This window comes from Anas acuta, chromosome Z (assembly GCF_963932015.1).
Source record: "Anas acuta chromosome Z, bAnaAcu1.1, whole genome shotgun sequence".
Lineage (NCBI taxonomy): Eukaryota > Metazoa > Chordata > Aves > Anseriformes > Anatidae > Anas > Anas acuta.
Window position 1 is genome coordinate 373,389 of NC_089017.1, and position 27,111 is coordinate 400,499.

Consider the following 27,111-nt stretch of genomic DNA (forward strand, 5'->3'; position numbering starts at 1 on the left):
GCAGAAGTGCTATCAGCAACAGCTCATGCAAAGCCAGGCTGTATCTGCACCCGCTTGAAAAGGAGTAGGAGTGGGGCTTTCAGGGCTCCATCCACATTCATTCATCAGTGATGTCTCCAGTGGGTTAACAAATAAATAAATGTTCTGAAACTTTCTTGTGAGGTAGTTGACTGCTACTAGCAAAAATACGTCAAGTCCTGCAATCTAAAAAGCTGTCCTAACAAGTTCTTCCAAGGGTCAGCTGAAGCAAAGTAGTGATAAGGTCAATATATTCAAATGGGCTTGCCTAAAATACCCAGCAAAGCCCATAATAATCAAGACAACCACTAATTTGGATGACTCCATTGGGTGTAACTACATGGCTTTAAACACTAATGTCTGAAAACACTGGCCTTACCAACTGCTCATGGTTACGGAGCAGGCAAGGAGCAGACAACACGTGCTGGTTTCCAGACCTATCCACTAAAAACAAGGCTTGAATACTGCTGAAAAAAAAAGAGAGTTTGCAGGTCCAGCTCCTCAAGGGGGGCTGCCCAGAGGAAAAGGACTGGGACTGATGCGGAAGGCAATCGGAGGAGCATGGAAACCCGTCTGCATTGAGGTGTTTCCAGACAGTGCTGTAAAAGGGATTGGCTCTACCCAGCCTTTCTCGCTGGGAACACGAGCGCCGGTAGCTCAGCTCCTGACTTCTTCTACATTTGGACACAGATGACATTGAGTGGCGTATCTCTAACAGCTCTTGCTTTTCTAGTTAAGCATTAATGTTTAACGAGATCAGCCTGCAGTCGCTTGTTAGTGTTCAGTGCTCCAGCTAATTAATACATCACCGGGAGAGCTAGCCTGCGAAAGGAGAGAAAGCAAGTGCATTCCAGAGGCATTTCTCAGCCTTCAGAAGAAAATAAAAATAAGGAAATATGGGCAAAAGGTTCTTCAGAGTGAGGGAAAAAGAAAAAAGAGTCGTGTCATCTGACTGTTTGTGCAGAAATGCTCAGCTGACTTTCCATGAAGAGGCTGCCTCTCACTATGCAAACATCCTCCCGATAAAAGATGGTGCTGGAGAGGCAGCTCGAGTGGCACGAAAGCACAGCGGTCCTATAACCACACACGTCCTCCAGGAATGAATTAAAAACCCAAACACCATCTCCCCTATCCCCCCTGCTGGCTCTCCAGCTTCAGAGGTCATCAACAGATTGGGGAAACCTCAAATTTCCCTGCATTTTTTCAATTTATTGTTCCTACACTCCCACTGCCTGTGTCAAATGATATTTTGTCAGCCTTGCCGCTGCAGATAAAATCTTTAAAATACAACTCCAGTCTTTTCTAGCATTTCAGAAGCCAGTAAGCAACCTGAAAGACCTTTCTGTTTTCTGCCAGCTCAAACTTCAGCCTGATTTTTAAACCAGTGAAGTCATTTTGGAGCCAGTGGATGAAAATATTTTAATAATCTAGTGTTATTACTACTGCACATAGCACTGTAGAGCTTAGTGTTCATTTCTTACAGCTATTTTAGAACTTAAAAATTTATATATAATAATCTAATTTTATGGGAAAAAGCAGTCACAGGGTGTAACTCCCCATATTTATGTAATACAAAAGAAAAGGTGGAGCCACCAGAAACAGCATAAAAGTTTTTGTAGTTTCATTTTCAACCTCCACTCTTGGGAGTGCTGTCAGGAGGCAGAGGAGTGGGCCAATAAACCTTGCACAGAACTGCAAAGAGGATCTGTATTTTTAAAGGCAAGCATGCTGGAGCTGCCAGCATGGAAGTGTGAGTTCCTTGTTGGTGAATCACACCCGCTTCAGGATTAAAGATCATACCTACACATGAGAAACTATCAGCACAGTTATCATTGGAATTGCTAATACTGCTAAAGTCAAAATATTTGAAGACTGTGGGCCCAGCTCCTTAAAAATACTGAATTAGCTTTGACATCATAAAAAAGAGATCCTATGTATGTGCCTTCTGAGTTTCAAGTTTACAATTTCAATCTCATCACTCACTGATGCTGCAGACACTTAAAGGGAAAAAAAAAAAAAAAAGGAATAAAAAAAAAAGAAAAAAAAAAAGAAAAAAAGAAAAAAAAGATCTGGCTATGTTGGTCCCAAAGCAAAACTCAACCCAGGCAAACCATCCATCCTTCCACTCCTGGACCAAGCTGAATGCTAAGTGGATAATGTAGGCAGGAGGTAAGGGTTCAGATGTAGATCCTTGGGCAAACTGAAATGAATCGGGAAAGTTGGGAACCTTGGCATGGTAAGAATGAAAGCTTTTCATTGCTGCATACTGAGTCTATGGAGAATAAATGAAAACTGTTCTCTACCGCCTTTTTCATTACTGGGTAAATGACAGCTGATGCAGAAGGACAGTTTGCTACTGTTGCTGGAGATGGAGTGAAGAAGGGAAGTGAGAGGGGAAGAAAAGTGCACTGTACAATAGGGAACAGCTGAGAACGATGCTTTAGAGGTAAATGGGACTCTCCAGTAGGAGATGTGATCTTTATTTAAGCTACGCCATGAGCATTCTTGTCATCCATAACAGCAAATACAATACTGGGAGAAGGAAATTTTGACTGGAGAGAAAGCACTCATTAAAAAACTTCAAGACCAACTTTGTTATTTAAGAGTATGATCAAAATTCATTTGTCTTTAGTCTTGCATCTTACAGTCACACTCATGTAGGCATGTAAGCATACCCAGATGTAGATGCAAACTTATTTTCAATAGCTTTACAGCCTGAATTGTTGGAATAACTATAATCTGTCACCATGACTGCTAATGCGTGCCTCCTGGCACCACTTTCTGACATAAAGAAGCTACACCACCCTCATTTTGAGATGAGAGCACTGAGTGAGAGACAAGCTCCAGGGTGACCTGGCAAGACAGAAGATTTAGAAAGCTCCCACATGATTTTCTGTGGGCCAGAAAAGACTCGATGTAAGCCAGGAACAATATGGCTAGGAACCTCGGGCAGATGAGGTAAAATGAAAACGAGCATGAAATAAATTATGTCATTACTATTAAGGAAGAAACTTAAGGGCCCTAGTTAAGCTGAGATGCCACTGTAGTAGGACTTGAAGAAACACAGGAGATGAGTACTGGAGAAGCCGAAGACTTAGAAATAATAATTTACTTCTCTCCAACTCCCAGAATTATGTGTTAGCAGGTGGTGTGCACACAGCATCAGAGAGCACATCACAGCTGAAGTTGAAGCACAAGCGATGCAGTACTGATTGGCTGCTATTAAGCCATAGAACATCTCCAGAATCATCAGATCTGTCCATGGGGCTAGGAATTCAGTTCTTTGGCAATTAATTGTTGATGATTTGCCAACATCTGACAAAATACAAATAGACAATTCAGTCTTCAAGAAAGAGTTCTCCTCATTACATGAAAGCTCTGAAAAAGACAGGGATTCATATCTAAATTCATAACTAGCAGTACTTCACTCAGAGCTGGGACAGTCTGAACTCCACAACACAAGAAGGCAAAGCCTTCATCTCCACTGATGTCCTCATGTTGCAGCTCACTTGATCCCTTTCCCACACATTCATTTTCTCTTTGTAATATTTCTCCTCATGGAAAGACAGTTTCATCTCAGAGCTTCCCATCCCTTTTATGGGCTGGTGGATGGTATGGATCGAACAAAAGAAAAAAAGTAAGAATCACCTTCCCAAATGATAAAGAGCAGTGTGGTTTTAGCAATACACTGAAAACTGCCCTACTCTGGCGCGAATGGTGTGAACATGGTGAGAGGCAGACATGCAGGCAGGGAACCTTGAGCTCAACCCCAGCCCAACCAATGGCATCGGGGACTTGTCCTGGGAAGTGACAGCCAATTCAGCTATAAGCGAGGTCATCAGCTCCATCTAAACACTTTCTTTGAAATATGTCTGCAAGGAAATAAAAACAGGATGGCCAACGCTTCAAGACTAAATACTCTGACATATCCTGCAATACCCTTTGCACTCTCTTTTTGACTCCAGGAAAAGCCAGGAAGCTGAGTAGCAGCCCCATTTCCGCTCCCTTTTCACCTCCCCTCAAGAAAAGTGACTTTTAACCTTATTATTTATATTACCCCTGCATCTGCACTGAGGCACCATGCAAACACACGATCGGAGGGAAGGACCTGCCCCAAGGAGCAAGTGTCAGACTGGGAGCTGAACCATCCTGCTGCACTCCACGAGGCAGCACGGGTCCAGCTCCCCCCAGCCTCAGCTTGGTGACCCCAAACCCTTCCTGCGGGGACCCCAAGCACCACGCACCCATCCCCCTACACTCTGCAGTGCCAGTCTCCCATCTTGTTGCCCATCGAGGGAGGTCAAGCACGGAGGGGGCGAGCACATCCCCTGGCTGCATCCAGTTCTGCTGGGGTGGATGCAAATAGCTGGAGTCATTAGGGCAGCCTCTGTGCCTTTGTTAGAGCTGTCTCCCTCCCACGAAGCCCATCCTGGGGATGAGGACATGCTCTGCTCTACCAGGGTCTTAGCAAGGGCAGCTGGCTCGGTAGGGGTTCAGTAAAATAAACACCACATACAACTTGAACAGTGTCTTTAATAATTATTATTATTTTATCTTTTTATCTCTTCCCCAAATTTCTCCCTTTATAGGTATCTCTGCTATCCTAGAGGGGCCCACAGGCTGCAAACCTTTCATCCATCTGCAGCTAAAAAGCAGCTGGATGTTTATTTTATTCCTCTTTTCTCAGGTTTAATGAAACCCTTTAAACACAAATGGCTGGAGATTCACACCTCGCATCCCAAGGATATCTGAATTCACTAAAAGCTCTTAGGTTTCCTGTCACCAAGTGAACATAAACAAAGCCTACAAACAACCACCACCCCCTTGGAAACTATGAAAACACAGAAAGAGCTAAAACTAGCATTGCAGACCTTTGGCTGACAGGTTGGATAACACACGCGCGTGCACACACGCACGCATGCACACCCCTACCTTGCTTGAGAGGCAGACCCTACCCCGGAATGTGTAATCCAAGCACAGCAGCTGCCTATACCACTAATCTAAGGAAAAGGTCAAAGAAAGGTATGTATCCAGCATTTGCTTTGAAATGCTCTATAAGGACAATGTGCTTTTTTATTTCCCCCCCTCCTTACCATTGCTTTTCCCATACTTTTCCATTCCCTATGATATTTATGCCACTAGGAGAATCAACAGGATTACCTTTGATATTAAAGACCACTTACAGAGTATTTTTTTGAACAATTAAGAAGAAGGGAAGGTACGGTTTGTTCGGGGTGGAGAGCTGCTCGCGTATTGGTCAGCAATGAAATACACTTACAGCTGCAATTTAGGAAGGATAATGGTGATTTTGAAGGAGAAAGAGATAAACCTTCTGATTCTTCCAGCTCAAAAGCAACCTGAAAATGGAATCAAGTAATGGGGAAAAAATAAAACCTAGACTTCTTCCTTTAATGCAATTTCAAGATTAGTGCTCTGCCTAGCAATCCTCCCCACTGACACTGCCCCACTGTGAGACAGAGTTGGTCAAAAACTTCCAAAGCTAACAGCCCTGCAGCAATGATGCTGGTAAAAGGGAGGCAGAGCATGGCTTTCCCGTGCTTAGTTTCTTTGTGAAAGCAGAAGGAAAATAGTAATCTGTATAATTCATGTATTGATATCAAAATGCTTAACACCTCAACCACGAGAAGAATATAGTAAATTCCCAGGAATTACTCTGTGAATTTGCCTCAAAATGATTCCTTCTCCTATCATTATTATATTTTTGGTGGTAGATTATTTTTCTAATAAGATTAACATTACCTTCTCGGTTTCTGTGTAAATGGGTGAGTTCACCTTGTCATAAACTGTTTTGGCTGGAACAGAGGAAAGAGATTTAAATTCTTGAAGTTTTTGGTTTTGGGGGGTGTTTTTGTCTCCTGATGGGTTATTCTTCCCCATAAATAGAGAGATTAATACTGAGATCTCTCCTGACGGAAACATTCTCGAGAAGGGCTGTTCCAGATCCAAACAAAATTCAAGGAAGAGGTCTTGAAATGACTTAACAGGCCATAAAGCTCTTGCCTTGATATAGAAAAAAAAAGCATACTTTGGGCTCAGCACTACTGGAAAGCTTCTCACATGGGCTGGCCAGACCCCCCCCACACTCTTCTCCTTTCAGGGGCATTGCCTTTTGTGCCCCGATACCACCACCAATGGCTTCATTTCTCCGCCAACACAAAGGTAGAAGAGTCCTTCAGGATGAAAGCTAAGATAAGCAACTTATTCCATCAAGTGCAGCTCTTCCACAGGAGGAAAGCCATTTGCATGTCATTTGGGTGCATCTCAGAGATGCCTCTATTCTTCTCCGATCCCTGCCTCTCGCTCTGGAGTGAACTTGGGGCTGAAGAGAAGGCTAAATTACACTCCAGGCATGTTGCTGCTCTGCACCATCAGAATAAACCTGGCAGCGCTTTGAAGTCTGTAAACTGATTCCTAGGTAACTGCTTCGACTTTTTCCCCTCCCCATGCCCCAAACAGCTTTTCATTTGATGTTCTGGCACAGAGCTAATCTGAGAAAGGATCAGAAACTCGAAGCTATTGACAGTAGTGACAGGAGTGTCTCAGTGTGACAGCTGATTGAGCCCGTCTCGCATTTCACTGACAAACTCAATTGCTCCAGTAAATCGAGTGAAAGTCAATACAGGCAGCTCCTCCTCAGACTCGTGTGTGTCTGCCCTTTCCTCCAGCCCTTGTGGGGTCCCCTGTGGATGCAGCCCCTTGCAGGACTCAGCCACAGACCCTATCCACACCTGTGATGGGACCAGGACCTGGGCAGCTCACATGGGCAGTGTGGGCAGCAGCGCAGCACTCACCTTGCTGCTTGAAAGCTTGCTTGCTTGTTTGTTTTTTAATCAGGAACATTAAATAATCCTGGTAGAGACTTGCACATCTGCTTGAAAGCCTCGGCCCAAGCAGCATTCAGGATGCAGGAGCAAGGCACTACGCAGACAGCTGCCCCCGGCAGTGCCCTTGGGGCAGTGATCTTTGGGGCTAAGATAAGGAAATGTGGGTCTGTTTCTCTGATGTAAAGCAGCCATAAAAGCAGGCTGAGAGGCAAAAAAGGTGAAACTGGTTGGAGAAGAGATCAGGCCCATTGTAGATGGCAACCTTGTACTGGCAGTGAGCACCCAGCCAATTAAGTCAGTGATTTAACGGGCTTTTTCCATACTATAATTGTAAAGCAGGCATCTTCCCCTTGGCCGAGAGTGTCTGTGGCTCACAGCAAGCAAACCCTGAAGCAGACTGAGCAAGGGGCAGGGAGAGCCTGAATTTGTGCAGAAAGCAGCACAGGGATGAGGGCTGCGTGGTGAGGAACATATGCAGGCTACTGTTTGCAAATGGAAACCAAATAGGTTGCCATTACCAATAATGAAGTGTGAGGTTGGCGTGGTTTCTGTCTCTCAGATTTCAGCACGGTTTATTTTTATAGAGGCAGCTTCCTCGTGCAAAGTGTTGGCAAACACGCTGCTGGCAGGGAGGCGGTGGGGGGAGCAGGGAGGATGGGGCTGCTCAGGGAGGGTGCAGGAGCCTTCCCCACCTGCTGGGATGCAGCAGCGAGCAGTGGAGATGGAGGTCCAGGAGAGGAAAGGGAAGCTGCATGGAGACAAATGGCCAAGCTATCAATTTTGTTGACAAGACGAGCAAGTGAAGATGCAGGAGAGTAGGGAGGGGAAAAGAAAGTGTTGAGCAGGTATCAGGTGCTGAGGGGGCAAGGGTTAAAGACAGCAGGCTGAAAGCCCTGCAGATGAAATCGGCTCTCTGCCGTGTGGAGTCACATAAGAGTAACTGCAGGCACCCCACTGAATCACATTCCCCCATCCCCAAATTCCTGGAGCACGTTGAGCACTGCCTCCACTTACCCTAACCAACAAGCAGCTGAGGATACAAAAGCCACACTGTCCCGCCTGCCTCAAAAGAAATGAACTTAAACATTACAACACCTCCACCCCAACGCCACGCGCTGATGCCAGGATCAACACGTCGACGGGCTGGCAGCCTGCTCCCACCGCCGCTCCCTGGCAGCTCAGTGCCTCGGAGCTGAAGCATCCTGCAGGCTTCCCTCCCTCCAGCCCTGTGCAGACACGTGTGCTCCCCACCAAATGACCTCATCTGGACCGGATTGAGCCTCCCGAGTCAAAATAAATACAGCACGTCGGAACTGGCAGAGATTTTCAAAGGTTTAAGTTGGGTCCCTCTCAATTTTCACTCAGCACTTTATCCATTTTGTCTGCTACAAAATGGGAGCATTTTATATTCCCAGCTCTGATACATATTTTATGAACCTTCAGAATAGCTGCCTCCTGTGCAGTTAATATTTCGGTTCCAAAGTTAACTGGTTAAAACACGTATTAATAGATTGGGCATGGAAAAAAAAAAAAAAAGGATAAATAAATAAATAAATAAAAAGGCAGGTGAGAAATTCTGGGGGAAGAAAAATAGCAGCAATGTTTGGAATGGCTCTGCAGCCAAGACAGCAAATCTTGGTTAATGGGACCACCCAAGTGGGGGAGACCTTAAGCTCTTACTCACGTGTGCTACGCTCACTACAGCATAATTCAAAGTCCAGAGGGGAGTTAGAAAAAGTAGTGGTGGGGCTTAATAAAGGTTTAGCAGATGAGAGAAAAGTACTGGGTTCCCAGCAAAGTTCGCTCCCAAACTTGCCAACAGAATATCATGTGTTCTCGAGTCCGGCTCAGTAAAGACAGGAGCAGAGAGACGGTGCTGCTGGAACAAGCTGTCGCTGCCTGGGCTTGCCAGAAGTCAACTGCTGTGCATCAGCTTCTCCTGCACACACTGTTGTGGGAGTTTTCTGGAGGTGAGTAATGCCACCTCTTCTAATCATACTCTTTACTTCCATACAAAAAAAAAAAAAAAAAATTCTCTTCTGAAGGCCACCTAACACAATACCATTTGACACTATGGTATTTTTTCCAACAACAACAACAACAAAAAACACAGTCTATGTAGGAAGTCTTTCTTATTTCCATGCAATTAGTTAATTCAATACCAATCCTTTATGTATTATGAAAAGTTCAGCTGGGTTGGCTGTGTCAGGCCTGAGGTTCATTTCCAGGTCACAATTAAAAATACTGCTGTTTGAGGAAACTGCATTTGTGATGTACACACCAAGAGAGCGCAAAGCAACAAGTAATAAAAGAAAGAGAAATTTAGGAAACCACCTAAAATAGAAGTGGATGGAGATGCAACACTTAACAATCACCTAACCATCACAGAGTTGTTTTTTTAGATTACCACCCCCATTGCTTTCTTCAGCCTAGCTGAAACACGGCCATCAGCAAAAGCCTGTTGTGAGTCCAGTGATGGCATCTAGGAGGACAGAATAGTAATCATGAGCAGGATTGGCTCTATCATTATCCTTTCACTCTGGGATTACACTGCTTGTATTCTAGCCTCTAGGAAAGCGGATGATTGATGTATAACAGCAGATGAGAGAGGAGGGGAACAAACAGGAGGGGGAGAAGACAGCAGAATCTGGTGCCCAACATGGAGCATTTAAGCCCTAAACTTCTGTGGAGATATGATCCTGCCCTGCAGTGTTGTTATTTTTTTAACACAGAATTAAAAAGAAGGACTTTTCCTGGTGTCACTGCAGGCCACAGAGGATAAATCCAAATGACAGGGCTTAAGTTATGAATATGGGGAATTAGAGATGAGAAGCAAAGCAGCTTATAATGACTCTCCCATTTGCTCTTTCAAATACAAGCTTCAGTATTGATTTTGAAATACCCTGTCTTCATCCTAGCAGCTTCTTGAAAATGAAGCTTTAGAGTTTTGTTGCACTGCAGCCTCTCCAGCATGATTTGATAATGATAAAAGGAGAATATAAAAGCTTTTGTGGGCAGTTATTCATCAGGAATCATTCCCTTGTCTTCCAAGTACAACCACTGACCTCTAGGGAGGGTGTTGAGGGAGAGGTTTCAATGGACCTCCACATGAACATGGCCATGGTTCAACTCAGAGCCTCTGTTCCCTAACACCTGCATCCAAATGGAGATTCTTACACCAGCTCATCATCATGTTTTTCCATGGCTGCTCCATAGCAGGTAAATGTTCAGGCAGCCCAGGACACGTTGAGAAGGCTGTTGGGTTGGGACAGTTAATTTTACCACCTCTCCTCACCCCAGCTTTGGGGTAAGGCAATCACTTCCCACTCAGTTCCAAAATATTTTGAGCTCTTTATAAAGAGCTTGGCATCGACTACCAAAATATTCACAATAGGTATCCCAGGTGGGACAAAACATGATGCCTCATCCTGGATAGGTTGTCCTTATTTGCTCAGTATCAATGTCTTGCAGGCAGAGACTAACCCACTGCAAAAACACAGTGAAATAACTTCCCTGACAAACAACTCACATCCTCGAGCAGATAAGACTAAGAGGAAAAAGTTAGATGAAATAACTTGTCTAAGTTTGCAGAACAGATCAGCGATGGAGAACGAGAGCCGATTTCCTGGTCGCCTACACCAATACTCAGCTGCCAGACTGATTCAGCTGCCCTCCAAAAATACTAAACTACTTGCGGAAGGACAGTGTGGTTTCCTGTGGTTTTGCATTTCCCTCTCCTTCTTTTCCCAACAAAAGAAAATCCATGAATATTCGATCATTCCTGCATGTAAGATGCAGTTGCTAAAATGGTTTTGCACTTAACAACCTCCAGTTGTAGACTAAACTGATGACACTTAACATGTGCCCATGAGCCACAGCAGAACAATCCCATTACACTGCCCTAGCAATGTTGTCTTGGTTTTGAGGGTTTATAACCCAATTGTGAATACATTCTCCAGGCTGGAACCAGTTGCAGTGGAATTTACTCATGCAGAGAATCATATGACTTTTTTCCTCTCTACTTCAGATCAGATTTTTGTCTGTTTCTTTTAAAGATAAAACACTTAAAAAAAAAAATCCCTCTGTTGGGATGCTATTAGGAACCACACTATATATTCAAGCTGGTGTTAACCTATCTCAGGTAAGGCCTATGTCACCGTAATATCTGAGTACTCCCCAGTCTTTAACATGAAGGATACCCATGCTGCTTTCCCTGCTTTAAAAAGAGAGCTGAGGTCTTGAGGGAATTAAATCATGTCTACCTGTGATAGACGGTGGGACTGAAGCAGCATCTCTGAAGGGTAAGCTGACTCAGTAGACACCGAACCGCTTCTTCTCCCACCTGCTGTAAAGACTTTCGAAATATAGCATGAATGATTTCTCCCCTGCACAGGGGATTTTTTTCTTCTACAAAAAGACCACTTTGGTTATAGCTTTATTTGACAGACTTTTCTGAGTGGCTTCCAGGAGGTATTGCTTTCAATACTGCTTTTGACCTACATAATGAAACTTTAAACCCAAGGTATATATACACCTTAGGCTGCTGCTGTCTCTCACCAATCCAGACATGTAGGCTCAAACAAGGAACTCACTAAATGGGATATAACAACAAGTAGAAGGATATAACAAACAAAAAACTGTTTAGATGGAGCAACCTGTTTGTATTAGTATGGTCAACTCAAAAGCAGAATGGGCTCTCATGAGAAAGTCAGGAATAGCCGTTACATGAGCTGCTAGAAAACTCAAGTGAACAAGTTTTGTGTGAATAACTGATATCATGACTGAGTATCTGCTGAATGCAGAACCACCACACTGGGTACAATTCCAAGAGAGGTGACCTGCTGAGATTTAAGACCTCCATTTCATTTTGTCTTGACATTGAATTCAGTACAAGCAGAATAAAAAGGGGGGTGCAAACTGCTCCCATTCTGCTTGGGTAGCATTTTGCACCCACGCCGAGGTTAGTGTGAAGTGCTCCACAAAGCTGCCAGTATGATGCTCTGGGCAATGAGCAGGTCCTACTCTCCATCTGCCACCCTTGGCAAAACCTTTGCGCTTTCGTTGCACCTCACAGCTCTCAGCAGCTCCGCGCAGGCCATTTAGATTGCATGAACCTCCAAGGAGATGAGATCTGGATTCACATGGCTGCTGTCATCCTAAGAGTGGTTGACACTGACCCTGCCATGGTGTCTTCACACGTTGGCATCCACTAAGGGGAAATGGGAACAAAACAGAGAGGGAAAGGCAGCACATGCAAGCAGGGTGACAGAGAGTGACATGGAAAGACAGTCCTAAGTCAGCTGTAATCAAATGGACTAACCCAAACTTTCACTTGCACCTTTTCCCAATTCACCTGCACGTGTTCCCTGCCCTGATTGCATCTCCTCTTAGCTGATGCTGGGAGGGATGGGACCATTTGGAGAGGTTCAATGCTACAGCCTCTCAATTCCGACTCTCTCCATCTCCTTCCGTATAGAGAGATCAATGAATTTAATAACAAAATAGTTATTAATGCTCCCTTGGATTGCAATCCTGAAATGACATGAGACAGCATTTTCTTCAGCTGCTTTAGCTCTCTTTTAGCACACTCCATGTTTGTGTTTGACTAGTATAAATGACCCTTTGACATTTCAGGATTTGAGTCTGATGATAACAATTGATAACACTAATTTTTTCACGTGTGAAGCACTTTCCATTCAGAGGGCTCTCAAATTGCTTTTCAAAACCGCATAGCTTCCCTTCAGCCACCACTGAACCGCCCCTACCTCTGAGCTTGAACAAAGGACCCATCGATGCAAGGTGGCGGTACACAGCAACTGAAGGCAGGAAGCGAAGGATAATGCATCCCACTGAAGGTGCAGGGTCGAGTCAAGTTGGCAAATGCATTTCTTGTATTAGAACCTGGACAAAACCTCAGCGCCAGGACTCTCATACTGCAGCTCAGGCAGGAAATTGCCGTGGGGTCAGCACTCACTAGAGAAGGTCATAGCCCTAAGTTTTACATCTCAAGCAGGGGCCGGACACTGTGTTAGAGGATGCGTTCAGAACTGCCTCAGAAGGAAAAAAAAAGTAATTTGCTGTCTGCCATTTCTGGAGCCTTTCCTGCAAAAGGGCACTCCGCGTTTTTTGGTCCTCCCCCCTCCTTTCCTGTAGAAAGGAAAGGCTCTATTGAACTTCAGTCCACACTGTGCTACGCTTTACAGGAAGCCCAACCCATTCTGAAATGAACATGAACTGTAAGAGGAGACCATGAGGTAGGAAACTCTTGAACTGAGTACAAGACTATTCATAAAGTGAGTGAGAAAAGGAAATAGGTGATTATAAAAGGTCATTAGAAATGTCAGCTTACCAATGGCATTGTATGGAGGGAGGTGTAACCCACTGCAACACAAGCCTATTACGGCTGAACTTGTAAAGGACACCCATAACCTCCATCTCTTTTGTTCGGAGGCTGACACTTAGGAAGTTTCTTTTATAACACCATCCCTTCAAAACCTACGTAAATTTGAAGAATGGGTACTTAACCATCCAAGTTCCATTTCACAACTACTTCCATTCCACACAACAGATGAATGAAAGCAAAAAACTTTCCCAGCCACCAGGAGCGCAGGTGCTTAGCACTAGATTCAGAGATTACCAAAGCATAACTGCTCTGGAAATCTAGAAGGTCTAGAGAAATCAGAGGTGGTGAGTCTCTCATTTAGATATCTCTTGTCCCCTGTCAGATGCCACTGAGAGGAAGAAATTTTCACAAAAAACAAAACAAAACAAAACAAAACAAAAAACACCAAGTGGGACTGTTTCCTCCCTACAGAATGGCCAGTAGAAAGAGAATTGTGGTGGGTGAATGGAAAAACAAAGTCAGCCCACTTGACCATGACCAATGCTCATGTCATTAGGGGTAAGAAGACCTAACCCAGTGGCAGGAACAAGATGCAGTAATAATGTGAGTGAGTGTTTTGGAAAGTAAAATGGTGGGATGAGTGTAATGACAGAGCTACGAGGATTACTTCTGATAATTGCTTTGTAACCTGTGACAAAAGGAATGTGTTAATCAGTGGCGTAATGTGTAAGTTGCCTGAGATCTCAAGGATTGGATGGTCTTAGAAAGTTTCCTATAGTCCTGTGTTCCTTATAGGATTACCTAGCCTGCTTCGTTCAATGAATGAAATAGTTTTAAGGGTGCTTTACTGCCCAGACACCTTAGACAATTAATGTCCTCTCTCTTTGTATTTTACTTCTTGTTTTTTCTTTTTATAACCCATGCAGAATCCAATGATTTTTCAAGCAGAGATTAAATCTCTGCCATAAACTCAGGGCAGGAGATGTAGGCTTACCTTCACTCCCCCATTTCTCTCCTTCTGCTTTCTTCCATCCATGTATTTCCAACAGTTACCAATGCTTTCATTTATTTTTATTGCTCTTATTCCTTTTAGAGGAGAGAAACATTAACCATGGGGGTGTGATCCAGATTTGCTTGGATGGTGTGTGGCGGTGGGAGCCTTTGCACTCCCTCATTTTGTGCTCCAGCACATTTCTTGCTAAGTGAACGAATGCAAGGCAGAGCCACTGAAGCTAAGGCAGATTCTCCAAACCTGGTGTCAGCCCTCTGCCACACCCTCAACAGACTTTGTAGTGCCAGCTGCCAAAGGAACTTAGCTCCGACACAGTTCAGGCCAGGGCAGTTAGCTATTTAAAGAGGTGGGTTTATTTATATACTTTTTACCCTCCTTTCCTCCTCTCGAGCTTCCCCCCTGTTTTTTAAGACGGGAAATTACCAGTAGCCCTGAGCACGTAAAATTTGACAGAGGTTTACCAGATAATTTGTATTGGGCCCTTTGTCTTTGCTGTTACTTTTATTCTTCAATAAATTCCTTCAACCATTAAACAATACTACTCCCACAACAACTTTGGCAGAGATCAAAAGAGTGTGGCAGATTTGCTCCAAGTTCCTACTGCTACCCTCCAGGTATCGAAGAGCTAGACAGACAAAGGATGTTCTTTCCCTGCTCTCTTCTAAGGGTTTTGTCCTGGGTTTAAGAAGTAAGGTGAATTTTGGGGCGTGGGGCTTGGGAAGATGATTAGTTTCAATCCAATATTTCACCCATTGTGCTTTTGCTGAAATTCTGATGACAGCCATTGAAAACAGTGCCATACCTTACTGAAAAGACATGGTAGTGTTAGGAAAGCCAGACTAAACACGAATTAAATTACTGTCGGCTGTCAGAAGATCTCTGGTGTCATGAGCAGTAAGCATGTATTTATGTATCTGAACTTTTCACAGCTTTGTGTCCAATATGAAACTGACCACACACCTCACCTCAGTAGTGCACTGTTTCTCAAAGAATTCAGAAATCCTCAAAAAGGTATCTGTTTCAGGGAATGTTTGGGATGATTGGAGTCCCAGAGCTGAAACCTGCTGCAGGCAGTAGTTTAGACATTAAAATCTTATCCTTGCAATAGACCGCAAGGATCTGGCTTACACATGCTTTAGGTTGCGCTGGGTTCTACCCAAATTCAAAACCAAAACCAACATCAACAAAAATCAGAGCAGGCAAATAAACAAACAAACAAACAACAACAACAACAACAACAAAAAACACCAGAGAGATTATTTCATCCAAGCACTGACTTCAACCTTTGGAAGGAGGTAAACTCTCAGGAGGCTTGGAAGGAAAGGAGGACACTCAGATGAGGCAAAGAAGCCCCCAGGGGAAGCTGCCTATTTCATTTCTGGAGCATGGACTGTGTCTGGCTATTTTTGATTTTGAACCAAGTTCCTCTGCCCCCTGTCAGCAGTCCTGTGCCCAGTGCTGGTGCAGTGAGAGTAGAGGCCCAACCATCCCCTAACAGCCATTACTTTGTAATACAGAACAGCACTCAGGCAAGGGATGAGGTTACTGTCAGAGGGGTCATGATTAGTAATGATTAATCTGATCCCTGCCAACATGAACTGGATCCACCATTCACTAAATAATTACTTTGCAGCATGGATACCGTTTCTAGAGGAGACACGCATTTGTCATATTAAAACCAAAAACAAACAAACAGAAAGACAGAGGACCCAAGTTTTCAGTAACACTTGAACTTGCACAAGCCACCAGAAAAGTTAAGCAAAAAAAGAAAAAAAATTAAAGGATAAGAGCAGTTAAGCATTGATGAGCTGCCTACCGATTGGGAGAAGCAGGGAAAAATAAATAAAACTAAACGTCACAAAGGCAAAGCTGCATGTGTTAAGAATATGGAGCTCTTTGCTACTTCTGGTTCTCAGCCTTGTTTATACCCTTAATACACATGCTATTTGTCATCCCACACAGTTTTCCCCTGTTCTTAAATGACGTTTTGATTTCCTTAGAAAGTACAGAAGTGACACAGCCGAAATCATTCCCCAGGAACCATTTTTCCTGCTATATGTTAATATACTATTTAGTACAAGGAAAGCCTAACCCAGGATTGCCATTCTTATGCAACAACGCACCTCAAATAATAACCAACAGTATAATAATTTATGGGGAGGCATAAATTACTGGGAAACTAATAACCACTCTGAAGAGCATATATGAACCTTACAATTACAGTAGGATGTCTGTGGTGCACAGACTTGGTTCTGGGCCTTGGAGCACAGATGAATTTCACTCCCACAAAGCACACAAACAACTGGAAGCGGTGCCAATGGCAGCCAAGGACACGAGGGTTTTGCTGCCAAGAGGTAGCCTTATTTTGGGACTTCTCTCAGTCATCCCACTCCACCGACCCAACGCTTCATCAAAACCATCCACGGCACAGAAGGAAGACAGAGGACAGGAATTGACTGCTTTAGTGTGCTCAGCTGTATTCCCTTGGAGGCTACCAAAGGTTTTGTGGGATTTATATTACACTGCTTAGCCTTTCATCTCAGCTTGTATGGTTTCCTTTGGACTGGGAGGCCATGCAGCACAGACCACTGGTCCCTCTCCTGCTCTGGTGAAAATCCAACTGGAGAGCTGAGTTCCTTGTGACTGTTGGGAAATCCCAGCCTCACGTGAGCCTGTTTGGGCTTCTGCCCTCCACAATGACAGGGCTGGAATTTACTCACTGGTGACTTGCACCCTGGAAACCACTAGACAGATAGGTGCTTTTCAATGTCAGGCCCAGGGACACAGACCACAGGTCAAGGAGTTTATGGTGTCTTCCCTTCCAGAGGCACATTGGAGAAATAGCAGTAAATGAAATGCTACTGCATTCATTTACTGCAAGAAAGAAAAGAAAAGAAAAGAAAAGAAAAGAAAAGAAAAGAAAAGAAAAGAAAAGAAAAGAAAAGAAAAGAAAAGAAAAGAAAAGAAAAGAAAAGAAAAGAAAAGAAAAGAAAAGAAAAGAAAAGAAAAGAAAAGAAAAGAAAAGAAAAGAAAAGAAAAGAAAAGAAAAGAAAAGAAAAGAAAAGGAAAGAAAGAAAGAAAGAAAAAAAGAAAGAAAGAAAGAAAGAAAGAAAGAAAGAAAGAAAGAAAGAAAGAAAGAAAGAAAGAAAGAAAGAAAGAAAGAAAGAAAGAAAGAAAGAAAGAAAGAAAGAAAGAAAGAAAGAAAGAAAAGAATGAATAGATTCCAACAACAATTATGAAGGTAAATCTTCAAAATCTGAGACTGGGGGCAGGGAGGGAAAGGCCTCAGCAAATAAAACTAAATCTAGCGCAGTGTTTTTTCCCTTCACAAAGTGAAACAATCTGTTCCTAAAATAAGGCTTCCTTGGTTTTCTGGCAATTAGTGTCCTGAAGGATTAGCCTACAATTGTCAGCAAGTGTTTGCCTTTCCCAGCCAATGTCACCACAGAAGTCTGTGTTTACCTACAAGGCCCAGGGGATAATTTATAAGCTGAGCTGAGGTCCTGCATTCGCAGACTAATGTTCCACGCTGCCACCCACCCTCCTGTACAGACTTTCTCCCCATCCAGCTCCTATCCCCTGAAGTCCTGGCATCCAGAGGCAGGACAGATGCACTTTGCAGCCTCTGCATCAGGTACTTGCCCAGTAGTTTATGCTGATGTAGCAAAAAAAAAAAAAGTTATTGAGGTGGACAGCACATCACTAAGCATCTGAAGTTAGATTTCAGAAATTAACCAAATGCAAAGAGTAATTCATTACTGCCCCACAAAACATTTAAGAGGCTGAGATTTTTTCTCCCTTCAAAAGCTATTGCATACTCTATAATTAAATTACTGTGATCAATGAGATTCAGGTCCAATGCTTAGGGTTTGTTAGAGATGGTGTTTTGTAAACCTCTCCTGCAATCGAGATGTTCCCTTCTCATTTTTAATCTCTACTGCAAGAGGTTTGACCCTGATCTAGCCCTGTTGTAAATCAAGAGCGATTCAGCCAGCGTACATCAAAATACAAAAGAGTAAGATTGGTGGAAGTGTTTCATTTCTAAATTAATTTTCTCCTTATGTGTTAGAACTTCAACATGAGAATATTAACCTTGTATTTGTGAGAGTGGGAAGCTATGCTTTAAAGAGAACTCATATGAATCCTTGTCTCGATGGTGAACTGATACTACGGCACATGACAATGAATTCATTATTTAAAAATACTGATTTAAAAAAAAAAACAAAAACTTAGTCTTCCAAAGCATTTATAAGTGTAACCAGCATTTCTCACAACACAGCCCACCACAGGATAGACAGATCTATTCTCAGATCTTCTTAGGTATTAACAAAACAAGGCTCAGTACACCACTATTAATTAGGGTTGAAGAACATGCATGTTGAAAATGAAACTTTTTCCCTCATGACAACTAAGCCTTTTTCCCATTGAGAAATTATTGGGAGCTCCGGGAGCTTTGTGGACACCGAATCTGTTTCAGGTCTATACCTGATCACAGTTGTTCACAAGCTGCACCAGGGACCCCACTGCCAGTTAGCTGATATTTGAGATCAGCTGCTTCCCTATACCACACTGAATATTGGATGACATGATGTTTATAAAATGCTTCTGCTCAAACCACAAATTATTTCATCTTCAGAATGAATGATCTCTGAATTCAAACCTCTCTTTAGTTACAAAGTCAGAAGGCTATAGCCACAAAATATTTTGAAAGGGACAAAACTCAACTGGTCTGAAGAAGTGCAAAGCGGTGGGAAGAGCCTGCCGGCTGGCTGGCATTCAGAGTGCAGCCCACCTTGCTTCCAGTGGCTGGACCCTGCAAGTTGTCCCACTGACGTCAATTATACCAATTTGAGAATAAGGGGCAATTCACGCTGAGTAATGAATATTGAAAACTTGCAATATTGAAACCTGTCCATCAGTTGTGTTTGTGAACAAGCTTTTAAGTGTCTATCATGAGTAACCTCACTAAGGAATGTTCTTTTGATGGTGTCACTTTGGAACAAAAGCTTGCAACAAACGGCATGTTTTTCTAGTGTGTTCCCTGTAACAATCACACATCCAGGCAGCTACAGTTTGAGACCAAAGGTTGCATGCATTTAGCCAGCCAGAAAGTGCAATAGTCTTTAAGAAACACATTGCCTGGAGTGGATTATTATAAAGAAACAGAATTCATAAATAAACAAACCAGATGGGAATAAGTCAGGCTAGGGCATTCATAGCTCCTAGTGCAATGAATCCCTGATCTTGCTCCTTTTTTTTTGGTTTTTTTTTTGTTTTTCTACAAACAGCAAATCCAAAAACATTAACGTTGTATCGTCAACCATACCAGAGACACTATTTGAGTCCAAAACACCAATACGCAATAGCACAGTTTAAATCAATCAAATATTAACATTTCTTTTATTTCTCCACTAGTAAAAGTACAGATTGACTGACCTGATCCGAGTCTTTCACTTGAGTATTTTTCCCTTTTCTGCAACCACAGCTCATGAGCAGTTTTGCATCGCCGATGACTTTTCCCTATAAGAGAGAAGGCAAGAAAAACTTCATCACAGTCTGAATAACCAAAGACCAAGATGTTTTATGATGAGAAGCATGGGAAGAAAGGGCATTAGGAAAACCTGAGGACTCATCCTGCATTGTTGGGAGATGCCCTTCCCTGAGGCAGTAGCTCCCAAGCTGCTAAGGAGCCTTCCCCAATCACTACATCAAGGAAGTTGCACAAGGGCAGAAGGAAACTAAGGTGTGCAGAAGAACACATTGAGAATATACACAAACCAGGCTGAAAAGGAACAGGTTATTTTAGCCCAGTATTATGTATGTTATCATAAACATACATGAACAGGAACAAATCGATGATGTTCAGGGAGTGCAATTACCAGGCTGTAATGGCTTGAGGCAAAGCACATATACCAGCATTTACGTCCCGCAGATAGTGCTAATTTGCTTCTAGTGTAGCTAGATTTGGCAAAATGCAGGCATACAGGTATGATTTATCCACATTTGGACAACCAGTCTGTATAACTACCAGCAAATCCTTACTGTGAATTCAACAGCCCACCCTCCTACAACACTTCTGACTGCTCACGCATCCACAGCATCCATGCTGTGCTTTGTCCTGTGGAGATCTCCAGAGAAACAGAGTCCCCGCAGCTTCCCTCTGTCTACAGCCAGCAGTTTGGGAAATAAAGTGAGTCCAACCAACTCCTTTTCACTGCCAACCCATGAGGCTGGCTGAGCATGGTCTGAGCAGTGGGATCCTCACAATACCCTGGTTGTTTTCTAGGGATCATTTGGATCACTTCAGATCTTCACCAAAGGCATTTTGGGGCTTATCAGGACCTGATAAACCTTGATAAAACTCCACAGCAGAAAGGGGCTGGGATTCTAGGTTTGGACACAATGTTGCTGGAGCTCAAACAATAGCACAGCCAATTGAGTCCCCAGTAAACCCATCATATTTACACACTTTCTCATAGACATGCCCAAGACATCAATTTTTTTTTTCCCCAACTTTTGCTGTCTGCAGCTGAAAAACAAACGCTCTCAGTATCTGCTGGGTGACTGAGGGAGAGTCGCAAGATTTCATCAGGATGAATTTATATGGAAAAGATGACCACAACATTAAAGCAGTTAATGAGCTTAGCCAAGTGGAAGCGCTCTGCCCTAAATGATGGGCACAAAGGGAAAGGGCACAATTAGAAGGAATTGCAGCCATTGCTCAATGTCAGGGCACAGCAGAGAGCTGACCCTCAATGTCAGGAATTACAAACAGGCAGATAAACTTCAGGACACCTTGGGAGGGCCAGGTGTGGTGGGGTCTCTCACTTGCTGACCCCAGCATCCCATAAGCCCCAGGAAGACCAGATAATATGCAAAAGTTATCCTTCCTCCTCTTCTCAAAAAACAAACTGAAAAATACAACACGCAAAAGGCTGCGTCTATACCTTCATTGATTCAATATGAAGCACCTTAAATTCTCAAAGTGTTCCCAATAAAGAAACAATTAAACTAAAACTTAAAGCAATTGTATTGTTACATTAGAAATGGGAAGCCAAGGTACAGGCAGAGACTTTTTTGTCTAAGCAAAGGAGACTTTTTAGACACACAGAGTATCTGAGACAAGTTAGAGACTTGTTAGAGACAACAGGACTGAAAGGAGACCCATACTTTTCCTAAAAGGTGGCTGATAGATGGGCAGGAAACCTTAGGGTGCCTACAGCAGCAACACATACCTGTGTTTAAGTACCAGATCCATACATCACTAGCTGTTGGTCACCTTATCCCAGTACCAATTGCAAAGTCACTACACAGGAAAAGATTCTCTAGCCCTTTTTATAACCCAACCCAAAGAAAAAGTCTCATTTGCAGACCCTTCTCTGGCTTCTGGGATACACTCTCAACCAGCCCAATTTCATGGCAAACCAATGTTCTTCTATAAGGCTGGAGTTATCACCAGCTTTATTTAACAGAGAGAAATCACAAGATGCTGATCACAATCACTTAGGCAATCAAGACCTTAGGGAAATATTAACCCCAAACTTGATAGCGTGCTTGGATTTTATTTTTCCTGACAGTACAAGGGGCTTTTCCAGTCCCTAAAAAAGCAAACAAAAACACCACACTGTCTGAATAACCACACCTCCTTCCCTGTCTGCAGATGCCTTAATGGGCATTGCCTGAGTTAGCTACTACCTTCACCTTTTTAGGGAAGCCTTTTATGAACAGATGCTTAATTTGGGGATAGGTGCCTAACATTAGGCAGCTAAGTTGAAAGGCAACAAAAAAAAAAGCATATGGACAACATTTGCAGCCAGTCGCAACTCCGTTTAAGAGCAGATGGAGGCCTTGTCATTCAGGGGTTTCCTTGCACACACCCGGCAGTTCAGTGGGGATAGGGAAAGGGGCTTCTGTTTGGATGCTTCTGTCTGGAACCAGATTAGAAGAAAGCATGCTTTCCGCAGCACGCGCCTTGTGTTACATTAAACATGCATATGCAACTTCAGCTTTTATTCAGCGATCTGAAACAGAGCCCTCCAGGGTGCTAAGGGTCAGTGAGTTTTTGTTTGTTTATTTGTGTGTTATTTTACAGTTTCTAGTGCCCAAAGAGTTTGTTAAGAAATTAAAACACCTCGCTGGGACTATCCTGCTGCGGTCATTGCCTCCTAATATATCCCTCCCTGCTTCGTCCAGCAGCACAGCCCCATGCTCCTGATGCTTCATCTCACCAGGTGCAACAGACATTCGCTCTTAATTTATGGAGCATCATTTCCACGTTCCATGGCCTTTTAATATCAGGACTGGGGAGGAGCACAATGACCTTGAAAGTTCACAGATGTATTGCCACTCAGTGTTCCTCTGCTGCTTGCTCTTGGTGGGATGTTGTGGCTTAGAAACAGGCAGACACAATAACTGCTAGAGGAGGAGCTCATTTTGGCTTCTGGTGGCTCCCAATTTTTATCAGACATCTCATTCTGAAGGCAAGGAGATTTGAGCACAGAAGAGGAGAGCATGTAGGTCCGATAATCCCACCATGGGGAGGTCCCTCTGGCTTCACCTTCCTTTCTTGCACCACTCCAGCAGTTAGCCAAAGTTTGCAGGGGAAAAAAAGGGGAAATAATAATAATAATAATAATATGGTTAATTTTCTCAGTTTCACAGGTGACAGGAACTGATCTGTCACCAGTTTTAACAACCTGTGGTCGAGACACACCAAAGTGCATTGCCCAGATTTGAAAGGAGGGCCGGTCACATCTCGCTTCACACCAGTGGCCCGGCAGCACACGCAGCTCCCAGCACTGCCAGTCCCGTTTAAAGGAGGCAGACGTGACGCACAGGAATTCGGCAGGGCTCTGCAGAGCTGCCAGGCTCTGTGCTAGGGGAGAGCTGGCTGGGATTCATGGGAGGATCACGAAGCCTCATTAAAGAAAAATAAAAGGAAAGGAGGAGCAAAATTTTGTCACTGAAAGCATTTAACTTCCCGTTGGCATTCAGCTGTCCCCAGACAATGAGATTGGTTTCACTTGGTGGCAAGCACCCAGCTCACGTGCTCCAAGCCCCACGACATGAGTGCTCAAAGCTGTCCCCTCTGAGAGGTGACAAAGTCATCTAAAGCGGGTTTTACACATCCCAGGGTTCAATGAGCTCTGCTAGGGTCATTCTCCCCACTCTCTCAAGTCTGTGGCCAGAGGGGTGAGCCCAGATCAGCAGCATCGTGCCACTTGCCTTGCAGCCACCAGCAAGCCTGCCTGGGCTTTACAACAATCGGGGCTCTACTTTCTTGGTTCACATTAGATTTCGATGTATTTGAGCAAAGGCCATTGAAAATACTGGCAGCAGCCTCACCCCTAAGGCACTGGCGCAGCCCTTCTCTTGCACCTCCAAAGACCTCTGAGCAACAAAGCTGCGAATCCTGCCAGAGTGGGATTGTGCCAGCAGCCGCCGAGGTCCAGCTTGCACAGAATCGCCTTTAAATGCTCACAGCTCTGCTCCTGCCTCACCAGCGAGGGCCAGGAACATGCTGCCGTACCTCATGCTGCCCTGGAATTATATGGGGTCATGGCTCCTCCATCTCTCTGGCTTTGCTATGCCCTCAGAACATCCCACAGACGAAAACAGGATGTACAGCAAATGTCACTCAGACTTGGGCCCTGGAAACCTGTGGAAGGACAAAGCATCCAACATGGACTATCTTTTAGTCTTCCTGTTGCAGCAGCCTTGCTTTTCACAGAGAACCATCTTTCTGAGCACTCTTGGCAGAGCTGAACTCAGCAGCACTTCAGAGACTTGTGCTACAAGCACGGCTCTCCAGCAAGATACTGTGAGAAAAAAATAGATACTGTTTTTGCAGTAGAGAACTAACTTTCTGTATTCCAAGGTAGTTGTACAGTCATAATGAGGAGAAATAGTAGGTAGGTAAGTGGATGGTAGAAGGCCTCACTGTCCCAAAATAAGGTAGAAACTTGAGAAAAACAGGATGAACAGTGTGAGAACAGTAAAACAAATATCACAAGTTCTCAAAACATAAGAAAGGAGAAATTAAAGGGTTACAAAAAAAAATTGTACATATATGGTATAGAGGAGTCTCGAGTAGCTTGTGAACCTGTAGTACTCAGCCAATGAGGAAACAGTGGAGGTGATCAGGCATCGGGTAATAGGGAATAAAAGGTTATGATTTGTTTACTAAAATGCACTCCTAATTGCCAGGATGCCCACCATTGCAATCCTGAATAAAGTAGCTTCACAGAAGGTCCTGTCTGAAGAAAATTATTTGAGATTTTTCTCACAATTTGGGGGCTTGTCTGGGAACTTGTCACCTGCCAAAGATTTCTTGCCACCACAGACAGGAAGGTGCACCCTGCTGGTTTCGGTGGTCCCATCAGGGGTGGTGGGTTGTCTCAGTATGGCCGGCAAAGGACCGAGACTGATAATTTGAAGACAGGATCTGTGAAGCTCTGGGGAGAAGGGAGGCCAGCACAAACATACACAGACACAGCCCACATATAGTCCAGACTGGATCGGGAACAAGCACTGGGATTACTGCTGATAACCTGGACCAGGAAGCCATGCACAGAACGAGGGAAGGGAAACTTTACCGTACCTTGCCTCGGGTTGGGTTCAGGGAGACCCTGGTGTGAATGAGTGTGAGTGTGAATGAGACGCACTTTTAGTGCAGAGCGAATGTGGAGTCCTGACCCGTGAGGATCGGTGGTCCTGCGAGGGGATGAACAAAGTCCCCTCGGCTGGAGAGGGACGAAGCAAAAGAGAAAGGGGAGGAGTGAAAGAGAGTCTCAAGAGTTTGGGCCCTTGCGTGTACGGTACCCCGAGCACAGTGAAGTGACATGCTCAGCAGTACATCCCACCTCTGTCCTAATCTTAGGTGAAGGTGTGTGGGTGGTAAAGTCCACAGCAGCACGTCAGGAAGAGCTGGGGATTAAGGGTTCCAAGAGTCAGCAGTGTGGGGTTCGGGACCCCGGGATTGTGCCTAAGGATAGCCCTTTGGAGAGAATGATAAGGATGTGGAAAAACAACCCTAAAACTAGGGAAAAAGAGCTAAATACACGTATATATTTATATATATATATATTTATTTTTTACAAAAAGGTTAAATATTGTGTAATTGTCTGCTGTCCCTGTAGATGTTGTGCAGGGGAGTGCGGACCGGCAGGAACAGAGGCTGGGGGGTCCTGGTGGGGCCTGGGGCCATGCAGGGCTGACGAAGGGCCGGTGCCACTCCCCCCCTTACCGGCAGAGAGGCTGGGAGTTTTAAGAAGGAAATTGAAGCCTTTAACTGGGGGCCTAGGAGAACAGTCAAATCCGTTTCTATGGCCTAATTTGTATTCCTGGGGGGGTGAAATGTCAGTCTTGAGTATGTTATTCCCTGGAGAAGAATCTTTAGGAGGGGAATGATTTGCCAGGCAGCTATGCAAGAATGGGAAAGAACTAGCACCCCTCCCCAGACCAAGAGGACTTCTGGTAGAGCAGAAATATTCACTTACCTGACTGAAACAACAACACACAACATAGAAATCATATGAAAGACTTGGGGTCAGAATTAGAAAGTAGTCGGGGATGAATTCTGAGGACCCGGTAGCCCAAGGGCTCTTGAAAGTTCATTTTGTGATTAAAGCCTGGCCAGATATACAGAAAAAGCTCCAGAAAGTGGGAGGATGGAGTGACCAGTGCAGGTTGCATGAAGGTGTATGCCAGGTGGGGAGATGAGAAGGAAAAGCAGAGAGGGAAACAAATGGTATTCACAGTGTACTGGGTAGTGAGGCAGAGGGGTAGATAGCGGGACTTTTGGGAGGAGTCGGGCCTGGATGGAAAGCAGAGGAAGAGAGACGGAGGAATAGCAGACAAGGAAAGCTACCTGTGCTGCAGCCTAAATCCTAGCAGGGACAGGCTTTTAAAAGATGTCTTAAGTGTGGCCAGGCTGCCTACTTCCAATAGGAGTATCCAGAGTGGGAGAAGAAGGAGAGATTGCTGTTATACATTCAGAATAGGGGAGTGAGGGCTTTTCAGAAAGCTAGTTCCCTGATAATGGAAAAAGTGTACCTCAGGGGTTCCTCGAGTGTACCTCAATAGGGATCACTCTACAATGATCATTACAGGCAAAACAGACTTAGCATAGGAAAATTCATAAAATGTATTACATATTGCTAATGGGCTGGAGTGGTGAGAAACAGAGAAAGAAGCTGGGGACACCTTCCCCCACCCACTCTCTTCCACCTCTTCTCCACCCTGAGTGGCATGGGGCTGGGGGGGAGCCAGGAGCGGGGGCTGCAGTCAGTCCGTGATGCTTCATTTCCACTGCTCCTTCATGGTCACTCTCCCCTCTGCTCTGTTGTGGGATGCCGACCTTCCTGGGCTGGTCATGAATAGACTGCAGCGTGGAGATCTGCTCTGCTGCGGTACACCATGGGCTGTGGGGGTCTGCTTTCCCCACCAGAGGCCTCTCTGTGGGCCATGGGGGAGCTTCGGCTCCAGCACCTGGAGCACCTCTGCGCAGCACTCCCCCTCCTCTGCACTGACCTTGGTGTCTGCTGGGAGGTTTCTCACTCCTCATTCTCCCAGCTGCTGTTGTGCAGCATTTTTTTTTTCCTTTTCTTGGGTGTGCTCTCATAGAGATTTAAACTGCATTGCTCATGGCTTGGCTCTGGGCCCTTTTGGAGCCAGCTGAAACTGGCCCTTATCTAACATGGGGATGCTGCTGGATTCTTCTCACAGGGGCTACCACTGCAGCCTCCTCAACCAACCAGACCCTTGCCATGTGAACACAATACACCAAGGCAGCTAGGTCATTACTGGCCTGTAAAGTATCAAGGCTTAAATTAACTAATGAAACCCTAAATGTGATGGGGGTAGAAGGGACTGGGATAACAGTGCCACTTTCT

At 44.3% G+C, this 27,111-nt stretch overlaps 1 protein-coding gene across 5 annotated transcripts in view; it reads right to left on the reverse strand.

The window, feature by feature from the left end:
• SETBP1 (SET binding protein 1) overlaps positions 1–27,111 on the reverse strand; it is a 268,728-nt gene that overhangs the window by 191,249 nt on the left and 50,368 nt on the right. For all 5 annotated transcript variants that reach the window (XM_068667665.1, XM_068667662.1, XM_068667664.1 and 2 more), the window contains one exon: positions 19,655–19,738. In XM_068667665.1, coding sequence (XP_068523766.1) covers positions 19,655–19,738 — 84 coding nt within the window. The remainder of the gene's footprint in view (positions 1–19,654; positions 19,739–27,111) is intronic.